Raw genomic sequence first — 13,770 nt, forward strand, 5'->3', positions numbered from 1 at the left:
ACTGTCTATTTACTAATTACTGTTATGGATGAAAAACTCTCGAGGAACTGAATTTAAGTGTAAGTTTATTCAGTAATAATCATTAGAAAATAAAATATCAGTATTGATTCAAATAAATTCAAGGCCAAAATAAAATGGAAAAATACAAAAAATGTATTGATACAAAACCTAGAGGGTTATATATATATATATATATATTAAAGCATTTGCTACTAAGAGAAATCATCTTTACTGAATAAAAACATTACAGAGCAATATCAAGACTTTCAAGTATAGAACATTACCATGGGTCTTTCCATAGGTTTGTACATATTTTACATGATCTTTTATCTTAATACATATTTAAGAACATTAATAGCAGTAATAGTAATCATAATAATTATAACAAGATGATGAAAACAAATCAAAATGTTTAAATCAACAGGCGTTTCTCTGTAAACTGGTACTTTACAATTTCTTGCTTTTTTTTTTACCCGCTAACAGAGGAACAGTGCACCTTGAAAATGTTTTATTCTATTTTTCCTTTCTTTTAATATTCTTTCAGTCCCAGCATTGTAAGGTGAGGTGGGAATGACAAATATATAGTTCACTAAACCATACACACGGCCACAAAAAAGTACAAAAATGTCTCACCTTAATACACAAAAATCTGTATAGAAAAGGGAGAAATAAAATCACTATACAGTTACTTGTGCAAAGACAAACAGCTATGTGCTAATATTTAAATTCCATTGGTATAGAATGAACCAAATCATTTTTTCTTTTCTTTTTTTCTTCAGGAATCCCTGACATGAGGTAAAAGTAAGTTGGTTTTTATCTTTAGTTCAACATCTTCTTAAAAGTGTTTTACAAAATAATGCATATCTTCAGTTTATCAGTAATTGCTACGAATAGAACAATGTGCCTGGAATACGCATTGGTCCTTTTCACGTCATAGTTATCAACAAGAAAAGAACCAGAAAACATTTTGTTTACTCACAAACAATTCAAAGAGCCCTTTCAATGTGCACACAAATAGGAAAACCTACATTTTCATGACAGTATTCGGTTGACTGAGCGCGGAGCACTCATGAACTACAAATCAAACACTCATGGACTACAGAACCCATAGGTCTTGTAACTGACACATCATCTGTGCTAACCTCTTCCAGTACCTGGAAGAGCCAACATCCTAGTATTCAACATCTACTGTTTCACTCTTGTGACGCATTTACATTATTAAATTCTACATTACAGTCAATGGCAACAAGGGAGTTTATGAATTGTACTGAGCCATTTAGTACAAGCGATACTCCGAGTTGAAACTGCCCCTAGACCCAGTACCAGAATCAACTCCAGCACGAATCCACCCGTGATCCCAGACAGGAGTCCAAGGGCGCTTCTACCGACACATATTTCACCAGCGCTGGATGGGAGACACTGCAGACAGACAGAGACGCTGATATGTTGACTTGCCCTTCCCCGGTGCCCCGGAGATATACTGGATGCAGGGACCCAAGGTGCTGAGAGTCAGAGGGAGACGTGGAGGGGTTTGGGGGGGGGGGGTGCTTGTATTGCTTAGCCTCTCCTCAGCTACGACACCAGACCCTGCAGGCTTGTCGGGTGTCGGGGACACAGGAAGGCGCTGCGCCGGGAGGGGGGGGGGGGGGGTTGGTGTCTAGCCTGCGGGCGGACAGCCCTGATGTGTCACTGGCCCTCGAGGGCCCGATCTCAAACACCTCGCACACGAGGACGACGTGAAGGCTGAGTGATTAGGAAGATCCGGTTCAGAGGGTGGGTGGAGTCACACCAGCAGGGTGTGTGTTTTCTACGCGTGAGAACCCCCCCAGGCTTCTACAGGAGAAGGAGAACCGGAGGCCTCGGTTCCTCTCTGTCATTTAACGTAGATTTTGTTTCCCGATGTCAGCAGCAGAAAGGTATTTTGAGTCGGGACCAATTGAACCCAAGTCACATGTGGAAATCAACTAATTTAGCATCGTTTTAAAACACATCACACTTGTCACTGCTTCTTGGGCACCTCCTCGGCACAGCCCAGGGCTCCGAACCAAACGCACCTCATCTCAGAAGAGTTTGGGCTTTCAGCTTGCTTTCCAGCTTTTCTCTGTCTTTAGAAGAGGGGTTGAACCTTGCAGAACTGGCATTAGTTTGGTGAAATAACGTGTTCAAAAAACTTTGTGTGTGTGACACTATGCTCGTTAAACAATAACAAATACTTTTGCATATCTTGTGCAGTTGTGTTGCACAACCGAAAAAACGCTGCCCTCACAGACAAACCAAGGGTGCATATGAACGAAAAGAAATAAAAGAGAAAAAAGCAAATAAAAATGATCGTATATCGTACCTAAAAACAAAATAACGCAAATCCACTTTCGTAACATAATAGGATTCGTTAGGGTCTGTATTGCTGATATTCTTTCAAATAGTACATAATTACAAAATATAGAACATCTCTTTACAAAGTTTTTTTTTGTATAATTGTATACATTTTGTTATATAATACAATTAATGTACAGCGTATCTACTATGAAATATTAACCAGGCTATTCTAAAATTAAAAATAACCTGCCTGCTTGTGCATCTCCAAGCGTATTCGAAGAACTTCCACTTTTGATAATGCTATAACTATGAGTGACATCTCCTGCATATACTGGTGCATGCCAATTGTTGCTCTTCCTGTTGTGACGTGCCTACTGCCACACTTCATGATCTGCTCTTGAGACTGGAAGGGGAGGAGTCAAGCTAAAGGCTCTCCAGGCTTTGGGGGGCGGGGAAACATGCCTGTCTACTGTTGCATTGAAAACTTGCATGATATGCCAAAAAACCTTAATAAAGTGACCATGGTAATGACATCGTACATCTGATTGTCATCACCCTTAGAGACCCGCCCCCAAGTAGCTCACGTAACTGCCGATAGGTCCATGGCACGCTGTTGTCCTCATCTGTCATTGGCTGGGGTCAAACTTTGCACGTCATCAACGGACCAGCCAGGGTTGTGGAGGTGGGGCTGGGGGGGAGAGGGGTGGGACATGGTTTCCCAGCACCAATAGCGGTGCCTGGCTCCGTGATTGACAGACATCCCTTTCCATCCTGGCAGTTGGTGTATTCGTGAGTGGGCGGGGCCATTGCGTCTCTCTTATGCTAGGTGCCTTTTTATTTCCTCCCAGGTAAAAAAGGCACTTCTTTTGGTTTGTGAGCCAATAGATGCATTTCTCTGTATTATCCATCTACAACACCTGTCTGCGACGTGCACCATAGTCAGTTAGCTAGCATCCGTTAGCCAGCTAACGCTATAAAGTCGTGATGCAGATCATCTCGTCTGCCAGGTCCTCCTCGTACAGGGCGCGAGGCTCCGCCTCCGGCTCCTCGTCGCTGTAGCTGGCCGTGGGGTCCTGGGCGTCGTAGTCTGGCGCCGCCAGCACGGGGAACACGGTGACGCCGTTAAGGGCGGGAGCCACGCCGCCGTTGAGCAGGTGGCTGGCGGCGCTCTCCATCTCGTCGATGGTCATCTCGCAGGCGTCGGCAATCTCATGCTTGGTGGCGGCCACGAACTTGGGGTCCGTGGCGTATCGGCCGAGACCCTCAGATATCAACACCTGCTCCGCGGTACGGGGGGGGGGTTGGGGGGTGCAGACCACGACTGGTGTTATTAACACGGTTATAGTTACTAGCTCTCTCCCCCTCTCTTCAACATCTACCCCCCCTTTCCCTCCCCCGACTCACTTCCTCCCCGACTTACCTCCTCACCCCTAACCCCCTCCCTCCACCCCTGACTCACTTCCTCCCCCTGACTTACCTCCACACCCTTAACCCTCTCCCTCCCCCGACTCACTTCTTCCCCCTGACTTACCTCCTAACCCCCTCCCTCCCCCTGACTCACCGCCTCCACCAGACTGGTAGCGCTGCCTCTTTTCTGGAGGTACTGGTGGTTGCGGAACTCTGGCGGCACCTGCAGGTGTAGGGGTGAGTAGGGGTGTCTGGCGTCCGGGTCATCCGTGTACCACGAGCTTTTCCTCACCGCCGCCGGGCCGCTGCCCCCGCTCTCCCGCCGCAAGCGCTCCACACGGATCAGCGGCGTGTAGAAGGGCGACTGCTCCTTACTGGCCGGCGTGGCCGGGGGCGTGGCCCAGGAGCGGGTGGAGCGGGTGGGGGAGAGGCGGTGGGCTCGGCTCGAGTCCAACCCAGCCACCGCCATCACCTAGGAGACGGGGAGACGTTTGCGTCCTGCTTGTGCGGTATGGAGGCTTATCTCTGATACTGGTGGGCGGTTAGAGGAGTTGGGGGAAAATATATTCCAGTCAGGGACTGGAATATCTGTGTGTGTTACCTGGTGCTGCATGAGGTGTGTGTTACCTGGTGCTGCATGAGGTGTGTGTTAGCTGGTGCTGCATGAGGTGTGTGTTAGCTGGTGCTGCATGAGGTGTGTGTTAGCTGGTGCTGCATGAGGTGTGTTACCTGGTGCTGCATGAGGTGTGTTACCTGGTGCTGCATGAGGTGTGTGTTACCTGGTGCTGCATGAGGTGTGTGTTACCTGGTGCTGCATGAGGTGCAGGGGGAGAGCGGTGCGTTGGTGAGGCAGCTCATCCTGGCTGCCCTGTCTGCGCAGACACTCAAAGTTGAAGGAGGGCCTCCTGTGATCTGAGGGGGAGGGGAGGAGGCCGGGGATGCAGGAGGATGGGGGACAGCAGTGAGTGTGACTATCCATGCACGGAACACCAAACAGTCTGCCCACTAGAGGGCGCAAACACACGCAAGATCACTTAGGACCATGACTGGGGTGACTTCAATCTCCAGGATTACAGTAGACCTCCATGGGCCGGTGTACTCCCCAGTCCCAGGGGCTAAGGTGCATGCTGGGACATGGAGTTCACCTTGAGGAGTGGCAGGCAGTCGTCTTCTCTTGGGCGACCTCCGGGGGTCGTGGTAGAGGGGCTGCTCGTCGTCGTCGTAGTAACTGTCGGGGTGGTGGTATCCCCGGGGCGTCTCGTACTCTGTGTCGCTGGTCTGGTACCTATCGAGACATTCCTTATAGGACCTCCTGGAGGGGGGCACAGAGGACCACTGTGACATGCAGCTGTCACGGAAACGCCAGCTACGTCGTCGTCACGGAGACGAGAGCTACATCGTCAGCACACACACATCCTACCGCAACCCTGGGTTCCACCGCAGCACATTGGCTACACTACCCTACTCCATACTACCCTACTCACTACATACTACACACTATAAGCTGCTATGATACATACTAACATTCTACCCTACCATCACACATTATACATACCACAATCCTACACGCTAACATACTACACATGACATTCTACCACACTACTGTATCACTGGCCCAGGATGAGATTGGTTCCGGTGTGGGATAAACCTCACAAACACATCTAGCCTGTCTAAAGAGAAGCCAGGGCCCTGGTATAGAGGGAGGTACCTGTCTCCTGACAGCATGCTGTCGTCCTCGTACAGCTCCTCCCCGCTGTAGTACTCGCCAGAGCAGCGGTCCTCGTCAAACTCCTCCTCGCGCCGGATAGTGGGGTGGCGTCTGTCTGCCCCGTGGCCCCTGGGAGGGGTCAGGGGTCAGAGGTTAGAGGGGGAGGAACACTGCGGGGAGGCAGTGCTGGTTGAGGGGGTGGGAGGGCTGGGGGACAAGGCCATGCACTGCCATGCAGATGTGAGCCTCCAGGGGGCAGCGTTGAAACACAACCCCACTCGTATACCAGGTCTCTCTGGAGAGGACATGTTGTAATCTCAGTGAGACTTTACCTGGATGAATAAAGATTCAAACTGAAAATTCAAAAAAGGGCCCATTTAAAAAATAAATTAAATATAAAATAAATAAGCCTTCTCAATACAACAGGTGGGACGGAAGCAGTCAGCCAGGTCAAACAAAGAGATTCACTCCACAACAAACGCTCTCAAGACAAAATAACAGACGCCAGTCATTCAGTCTTATATCAGGCAGACACCCATTTGATCAACATAGCAGAGGGAGACCAAACTGCTTTTATGGATTACTGGTCAGGATAGATAGGGGTAGATAGGGGTAGACAGGGGTAGACAGGGGTAGATAGGGGTAGATAGGGGTGATGGGTAACGTCCCAAGACATTTCCAAGGATTAAAGAGTCCCTCAAGCCAAGGCAAGGCAAGGGCATCAGCTCTCAGAGTCATTGCTGCTCTAGCTTCCAAGCTGACACATGCACATAGCAAGACTGGTCTGGGTGTCTGGTCAGTCAGGCCTCCCCCTCCCTCCCTCCCTCTCCTCCCTTCCTTCCTCCTTTCCTTCTTTCTCTCTCTTTATCTCCATCTCCAACTATTGATCTCTCCTTCCCCCTCTCTCCATCTCTCTCCCTCCTTCCCTCTTTCCCTCTCACTCTCCCTCCCTCTCTCTCTCCATCTCTCAGTTTATCTCTCTCCCCCTCCCTCCCTCTCTCTCTCCATCTCTCCCCCTCTCTCAGTTTATCTCTCTCTCTCCCCCTCCCTCCCTCTCTCTCTCCATCTCTCCCCCTCTCTCAGTTTCTCCCAGTCTCTCCATCTTTACACCTCTCTCCATCTCTCTCTCACCCTCCCTCCCTCTCTCTCCATTTCTCTCTCACCCTCCCTCCCTTTCTCTCCATTTCTCTCTCACCCTCCCTCCCTCTCTCTCCATCTCTCTCTCACCCTCCCTCCCTCTCTCTCCATTTCTCTCTCACCCTCCCTCCCTTTCTCTCCATTTCTCTCTCACCCTCCCTCCCTCTCTCTCCATTTCTCTCTCACCCTCCCTCCCTCTCTCTCCATTTCTCTCTCACCCTCCCTCCCTCTCTCCCCCACTCTCTCTCAGTTCCTCTCCAACCGTCCAGGTTGTGTGAGAGAGCAGGCTGAGGGAGGGATGAGGGATGAGGGGGAGAGATGAGTAGCCAGCTCTGACACGGACCGACAGCACAGCAGGGATGCAGCTTCAGACGAGGTCAAGACAGAAAGAACCAGCAAACAGAGCCGTGTTCACCCCGCGACAGGGACACGCGCGGGCCCAGCTGTAACCTGGGGAGGTGGGACGTACCTAACATAGGTTTCATAGTAGCGCCTTCTGTCCGAGAGAGCAGAGGGGATGGGTTGAGAGAAAGCATTTTGGTTAGGTAGGAGAAAGGGAGGAGGAGAACAGAGAGAAAAAGTGGGGAGGGGAGGAAGGTGACATATATATATATATATATATATATATATACACGCCTCATACAGTATATGAAGGATATATACAGTATTGTTATATATGTATAGCTGAAGAAAGAGGATAGAGCTGGTAGGATGTGTGTATTATAGCTGTGGGGCGATTCCAGTTCAACTGCAGTTTGAAATATACTTACATAAGATCTCATCTGAGATCAAAACATACTGTACATAAAAAACACTCAATATATATAAAATGTAAATCTACATAATGTAGTCTTTCCTGATTGGACAGAAACGAAAAAGCAGTCAACCCCACAACTACAGTACATCAAAATAAGGGATGAATCCGTCACATCAAATGAAGGCATTTGACCACTTGTGAAATGAGGTCCAAAGACAGTCAGATATGAGAACGAACTGTTGGTGGTTAAAATAAAGAAAGAGCGCTTTCGGTCAGGTGTAAGAATAGAGCTTGTGATTGGTCGGTTGTAAAATGGAGCTTGTGATTGGTCAGTTCAAGGCACGGGAGCTATGATGCCAGTGACGAGGGAGGTTTGAAGAGGGAAGCTGATTCCTGTGTTAGAGGGGGGATATCTATCATGGAACACACAATAGCTCCTATGGCGTCTATGGTGCCGTAACATGGTAAACATGCTAAAGAAGCCCAGGAGTTCTGATGTGTCTAAGCCTCATGTGGTGACAAAGCCTCATGTGGTGACCCCATACAGGACAGGAGACTGCTGTATGGGGGGGGGGGGGACTGCTGTATGGGGGGGGCGGGGACTTGGACGAGGGTCCCCTGGGTGGACAGACAGGGGGGGGGCGGTGGAGGAGGAGTTTCATTTTGACACATTTGTTATCGTGGGAAGCTTGAAGCTTCAAAACACACCCCCACAACCCACAACACTCCCCCCTGCACGCACACACACACAAACACACACACAGACACACACACACACACCCCTGGCTCCAACCACTCATCACACACACGACCCAAGAGACGGCCGAGGGGTCAGCGTGAGGTCACCTTTGTCCCTGTGGCGTCCGGGGCGGCTTGTCGTAGTCGTAGTAACCGCCGCGGTGTCCTGGGTAACCGTTGGCGGGCGGCGCGTGCTCGTAGTAGCGGCGGTGCCCGCCGTTGGGCAGGCTGGACTTGTTGGCGTTGTTGAGGTTGATGTTGGTGGACTTGGGAGACTTGCCGTAGGAGGAGTTGTGGTGGTGGTGGTGGTGGTGGTTGGGCTGGGACATGGCATTGGCCCGGCACAGCCTGCCCACTGGCTGCTCCATGTGGGCGTAGTGGGGAGGGGGCTGCACCTGGAGGGGGCGCTGGGTGGCGTTGGTCTGGTGCGACAAGCGCCTGTGGTCTCCGTTCATGTGGTTGACGTGGTTACCGAACAGGCCGCCGTTACGCTGCGGGGAAGGGAACGTTCCGGGGTCAAAAGTTCACGGGGGTTTCGAATCAGAGAGCTGATTGGCTGATGTGAGATGAGGGCTGGTCAGCTGACATGGTCGGGGGGGGGGGTGTGAGTATTCGCTGCTGTATTTCTCTCTTTTCAGAAATCGAATGGGCGGGAAAATAATTTGACAAGCTGGTTCATGGCTTGTGATGTTATGTGAGTGAAATGGCAGCACTAACTCTCGCTTGTAGGTCTCAACTGAAATGTGGGGTAAAAATTAAAACTGCAAATAAAAGATGTTTTAACTGCCTATTATTACAAGGCTGAGTACATCCACTCTCCACTGTAAATCCTGATATTAGGTTTACAAAAATAAACATTTATGGAAACTGATTACATAAAGCTAATTAATCTATTAAGTAAATAATGAAGAACACATGAATAATTAATAAACAGTATGAATTACTATTTCATAAAAGAAATAGCATCAATTACTTAAATAGTTTGATGTAATCAGTTTCCACAAAAGTTACCACAATACAATTTTAAACATGTGAGGTTTACTGTATAGTGAAGAGCAGTTCCCTGTTTACCTGCAGTATGTATATGTTGCCATTAGCGATAACTCTTTATATAATATGTGATGAACCGTGGTATTATCAATACTAATTCATGTGAAAGACAACACAGGAGATTTACCCTCTCAGACATGTAATATAGAATCAGTTACCCTATAAATTTCCTCGTCTTCCCCTGGGATAAAGTCTACTAGCTCGTCATCTTGCAGGTCACATGATATCGCTCGGCGAATTTCCGGCCCAATATCATGAAGTGTGCGAAGGCCAGCCTGTAACCATGACAATAGAAGGGCTAAGGGCTGGAAGGAGAGTCTCCTTCAAGTCAAGAAGTCTCTCGCAATCACACACCTGTCGTCACACACACACACACACAAGCAGATACAAACACATGCACACACACACACACACACACACACACAATCAGAGCACACAATCAGAGCACACATCCTCTGCTGGTTGACGTAGAAGTAGACGTTAACAATGCTAGACAGACTATGAGAGATGAGAACATTCATAAGAGACAGACAACAGGGCCCTTTTCAATGGGCCTTGGTATTACAGTATCAGTGGGTGTCATCTTTAGATCTGCTTTGTAAAACCGTTTAAAAGAAAACCTTGTATGTGCGTACTGAATGGTTAGATTACGCTCATAGTCCACACCCTATGAGCACGTGTCCGAATGGCAAAAGGGTACAGACAGATAGAGGACTATTACTGTCAACAAGAACAGTTTAAAGGTGCAGAGTGTAACATTGTGGGCTGCCAATAAAATCTATGCATTTCTATACGTTTAAATAGAATGTACTAATTAAAAAAGGTTTTACAAATTGAAAAAAAAATGGTGCTACATCAATAACCTAGAACTTTGTGACCAAATGAGAGTCACGGTTTCAACGTGGACCCCAAAAAGACGAAGATTTACAAAAAGAATCGACAATTTGGATTCACAAATGTCACAGGCAGCACCTTCAAGCTCAGTCACATGGAAACAGAAACAAGCTGTTTGACCTGATCGATGGAGGGATGGGTGGAACATGGGGACATCTAATGACAGTGGTGGGTGGAGAGAGAGAACCAGACTCTACATGATTACTGTCCACACACAGTGAGGCACACACACACACACTACACAAGTTCCACATGCACTATATATTACATAGACCCTCTAGATATAGGAATAACATCTGGATGCACAGGGTTCCCAAACAACAGCATACTGTACACCACTATTACAACTGAGTCCTGTCTGAGGGGGGGGGGGTTTGATCATGAACTGACCTGCTGAATCATAAACCACAACATTAGCACAGAAAGTGATATCTCCACAGTAAGACACATGACAGAAATGAATTATATTGACTACAATTATTTAGGATATTTCCGACCCCCTTTTATCCACACTTTTTATCTAACACGCACGCACACACACACACACGCACGCACGCACACACACACACACACACACACACACACACACACACACACACACACACACACACACACACACACGCACACAGTTCCACACACAGGTCCACACACACACACACACACACACACACACACACACACACACACACACACACACACACAGGTCCACACACACAGGTCCACACACACACACACACACAGGTCCACACACACAGGTCCACACACACACACACACACACACACAGGTCCACACACACACAGGTGCACTCACCTGCAGGGCGATGGCCGTGTTGTTCTCCGAGGCGTGCACGCCCACCAGCCCCTCCTCTTTACGTTTCTTGAATTTCCTAAAGTAGTCCTGTATCAGGAAGGTGGCATAGAACTTCCCCACGGTTACCTCATCATCTGAGTGAACAGACCACACAAACGCTTCCTGTGTCAGCACGCCACCGCACAGCACCCTGGGAAATAGAGTCTTCCCGAGTCTACTCCCTCAAATACTGCCAGAACACTACTGAAATAATACTGGGTTGTTACTGAAATACTAAAGAATTAGTACTGTATTACTACTGAAAATTAACTACTCCAAGATGTAATATTGAAATTAAATTGGAATATTTTGAAAATACAAATATGATTAATTAAACGCTACAAAAACACTACTTGAGTATTACTGAGTACTGATGAGGTTTTACTGAAATACTCAAACTTCAACCTAATTACAGTTTTCACAATAACACGGTTATTCTGGACCAACGTTGCTGCTACTACAGTAACAGTCAGGCCAACGGATAAGCATTATTTGAAAAAAGTGGAATAGTTAAGATATACATCCATCTTGATGGTGTATATACTGTACCTCAATCCTCACACGTCACACGACATGTCTGTGGCTCTGAGAGAGCTGATATTCCAGAACATTCTAGGGAGGTAGATCTATCTACCAGTGCCTCTGAATGACACACCTCAGACACAGAGGTCTAGCTAGACCTGACTTCTGCTGAAGGTGAGATGCTCAGAAGCCTTAACAACCTTGTCCTCAGAGCTTTCCCTAACATAATCCAACCTCCATTACAGAGAGAGAAACAGAGAGTGAGAGATAGAGAGATAAACAGAGAGAAAGAGAGAGAGAGAGATAGAGAAGGAGGAGACCAAAAGGTCTGCTTCCTGGAAGGTTGGATGTCTCCTTTCATGCTGTTGTGATGCACACCAGAGGGGGTGATTGATTGGTTAGGCCTCGAGAACAACGGAGGAACTTTCAGGTTTAGTTTGGACGAGTCAGCACATGCAAGCAAGCAGAACTCCAGTTTGCACACAAGTGGGTACATTAGTGTTGGCGTTGCTTCTGGCTGCTTGGAGAGGAGTTAGTGGGCGTGTCAGAGAGGGCAGAGTCATCCCTTATAGAGGGAGGAGGAATTATGTGTGAGATGATAAAGCTTGAGTGTGCATGTGTGTGTGTGTGTGTGTGTGTCTGTGTGTGTGTGTGTGTGTCAGTGTGTGTGTCAGAGTGTGCGTGTGTCAGAGTGTGTCAGAGTGTGTGTGCGTGTGAGAATGATTGTGAAGCAGGGGTCTGGGTCACTTTAAACAAGTTCAACGGGGACAGAGATCGGAGAGAAGAGGCAACACTAGTTCCATGCCACCAGCCTAAAACAGAACTGCTTCAGAATATTCCGAAGTACTTGATAGTATTTTGTTGTTGTTGATTAACACAGATATACATTAATAGGAACAGACGCTGTGGAAAAGCTCAAGCGGAGAAACTGTGAGAGAGTGAGGAAGAGAGAGAAACAGAGCGAGAGGGTGAGGGGGGCGAGAGAGAGAGAGAGAGAGAGAGGAAGAGAGAGGAACAGAGCGAGAGGGTGAGGGGGGCGAGATAGAGAGAGAGAGAGAGAGAGAGAGAGAGAGAGAGAGAGGAACAGAGCGAGAGGGTGAGGGGGGGCAAGAGAGAGAGAGAGAGAGAGAGAGAGAGAGAGAGAGAGAGAGAGAGAGAGAGAGAGAGGAAGAGAGAGGAACAGAGCGAGAGGGTGAGGGGGGCGAGATAGAGAGAGAGAGAGAGAGAGAGAGAGAGAGAGAGAGAGAGAGAGAGAGAGAGAGAGAGAGAGAGAGAGAGGAAGAGAGAGGAACAGAGTGAGAGGGTGAGGGGGGCGAGATAGAGAGAGAGAGAGAGAGAGAGAGAGAGAGAGAGAGAGAGAGAGGAAGAGAGAGGAACAGAGCGAGAGGGTGAGGGGGGCGAGATAGAGAGAGAGAGAGAGAGAGAGAGAGAGAGAGAGAGAGAGAGAGAGAGAGGAAGAGAGAGGAACAGAGCGAGAGGGTGAGGGGGGCGAGATAGAGAGAGAGAGAGAGAGAGAGAGAGAGAGAGAGAGAGAGAGAGAGAGAGAGAGGAAGAGAGAGGAACAGAGCGAGAGGGTGAGGGGGGCGAGAGAGAGAGAGAGAGAGAGAGAGAGAGAGAGAGAGAGAGAGAGAGAGAGAGAGAGAGAGAGAGAGAGAGAGAGAGAGAGAGAGAGAGAGAGAGAGGAAGAGAGAGGAACAGAGCGAGAGGGTGAGGGGGGCGAGATAGAGATAGAGAGAGAGAGAGAGAGAGAGAGAGAGAGAGAGAGAGAGGAAGAGAGAGAGAGAGAGGAAGAGAGAGGAACAGAGCGAGAGGGTGAGGGGTGCGAGATAGAGAGAGAGATAGGAGGAAGAGACAGATCATTTAGTAGGAGAGACATACAGTAGCATGCTATGGCACAGAGGTCTACGAGGCCATGCAAGCCTAACACACAGTCAGGTCATCACTTACACACCTCAAGCCTTACACACACACACACGCACGCGCACACACACACACACACACACACACACACACACACACACACACACAGCACGTCGCTAAGGAAAGCCTCAGGGAGTGATAGAGCATGGAGGCAGAGAGAGAGATGTGTGTGGATGACAGCAGCAGATGCAGTTCCACTGACCACCAGCAGGGGGCACCACTTGATCCAGCAGCTTCATGCTCGTTCGCTTCCAGATCTTCTTGATGACGGCTCGCAGCTCCTCATTGGCCTGCTCCAGGTTCCCTGCAGCAAACACACACACACGTCATACCTACCACTTTGGCATGTTTAAAAATATATATTTATATACATATGTCTGCTTTGTTCATGAATTGTGATAGTATCAGAGAGACAGGACAGGGTGGAGTAGTAGATAGATGTGTGTGTGGTTTTGTGTGTGTGTGTCCCAT

The 13,770-nt window shown here is 48.4% G+C and overlaps 1 protein-coding gene across 1 annotated transcript in view; it reads right to left on the bottom strand.

Moving 5' to 3' along the window:
- Positions 1 to 48: 48 nt before the first annotated feature.
- The window catches only part of cacna1da (calcium channel, voltage-dependent, L type, alpha 1D subunit, a), a 72,159-nt gene continuing 58,437 nt past the window's right edge, over positions 49 to 13,770 (bottom strand). The window contains exons 37-46 of the mRNA XM_084705635.1: positions 13,502 to 13,603; positions 10,819 to 10,952; positions 9,272 to 9,388; positions 8,172 to 8,554; positions 7,038 to 7,064; positions 5,432 to 5,560; positions 4,869 to 5,035; positions 4,529 to 4,635; positions 3,878 to 4,195; positions 49 to 3,593 (exon numbers count right to left, since the gene is read on the bottom strand). Of these exons, the coding sequence (XP_084561761.1) occupies positions 3,288 to 3,593; positions 3,878 to 4,195; positions 4,529 to 4,635; positions 4,869 to 5,035; positions 5,432 to 5,560; positions 7,038 to 7,064; positions 8,172 to 8,554; positions 9,272 to 9,388; positions 10,819 to 10,952; positions 13,502 to 13,603 (1,790 nt within the window). The 3' untranslated portion in view covers positions 49 to 3,287. The remainder of the gene's footprint in view (positions 3,594 to 3,877; positions 4,196 to 4,528; positions 4,636 to 4,868; positions 5,036 to 5,431; positions 5,561 to 7,037; positions 7,065 to 8,171; positions 8,555 to 9,271; positions 9,389 to 10,818; positions 10,953 to 13,501; positions 13,604 to 13,770) is intronic.

Source organism: Hypomesus nipponensis, chromosome 9 (assembly GCF_054491055.1).
Source record: "Hypomesus nipponensis isolate SF chromosome 9, ASM5449105v1, whole genome shotgun sequence".
NCBI classification, from domain to species: domain Eukaryota; kingdom Metazoa; phylum Chordata; class Actinopteri; order Osmeriformes; family Osmeridae; genus Hypomesus; species Hypomesus nipponensis.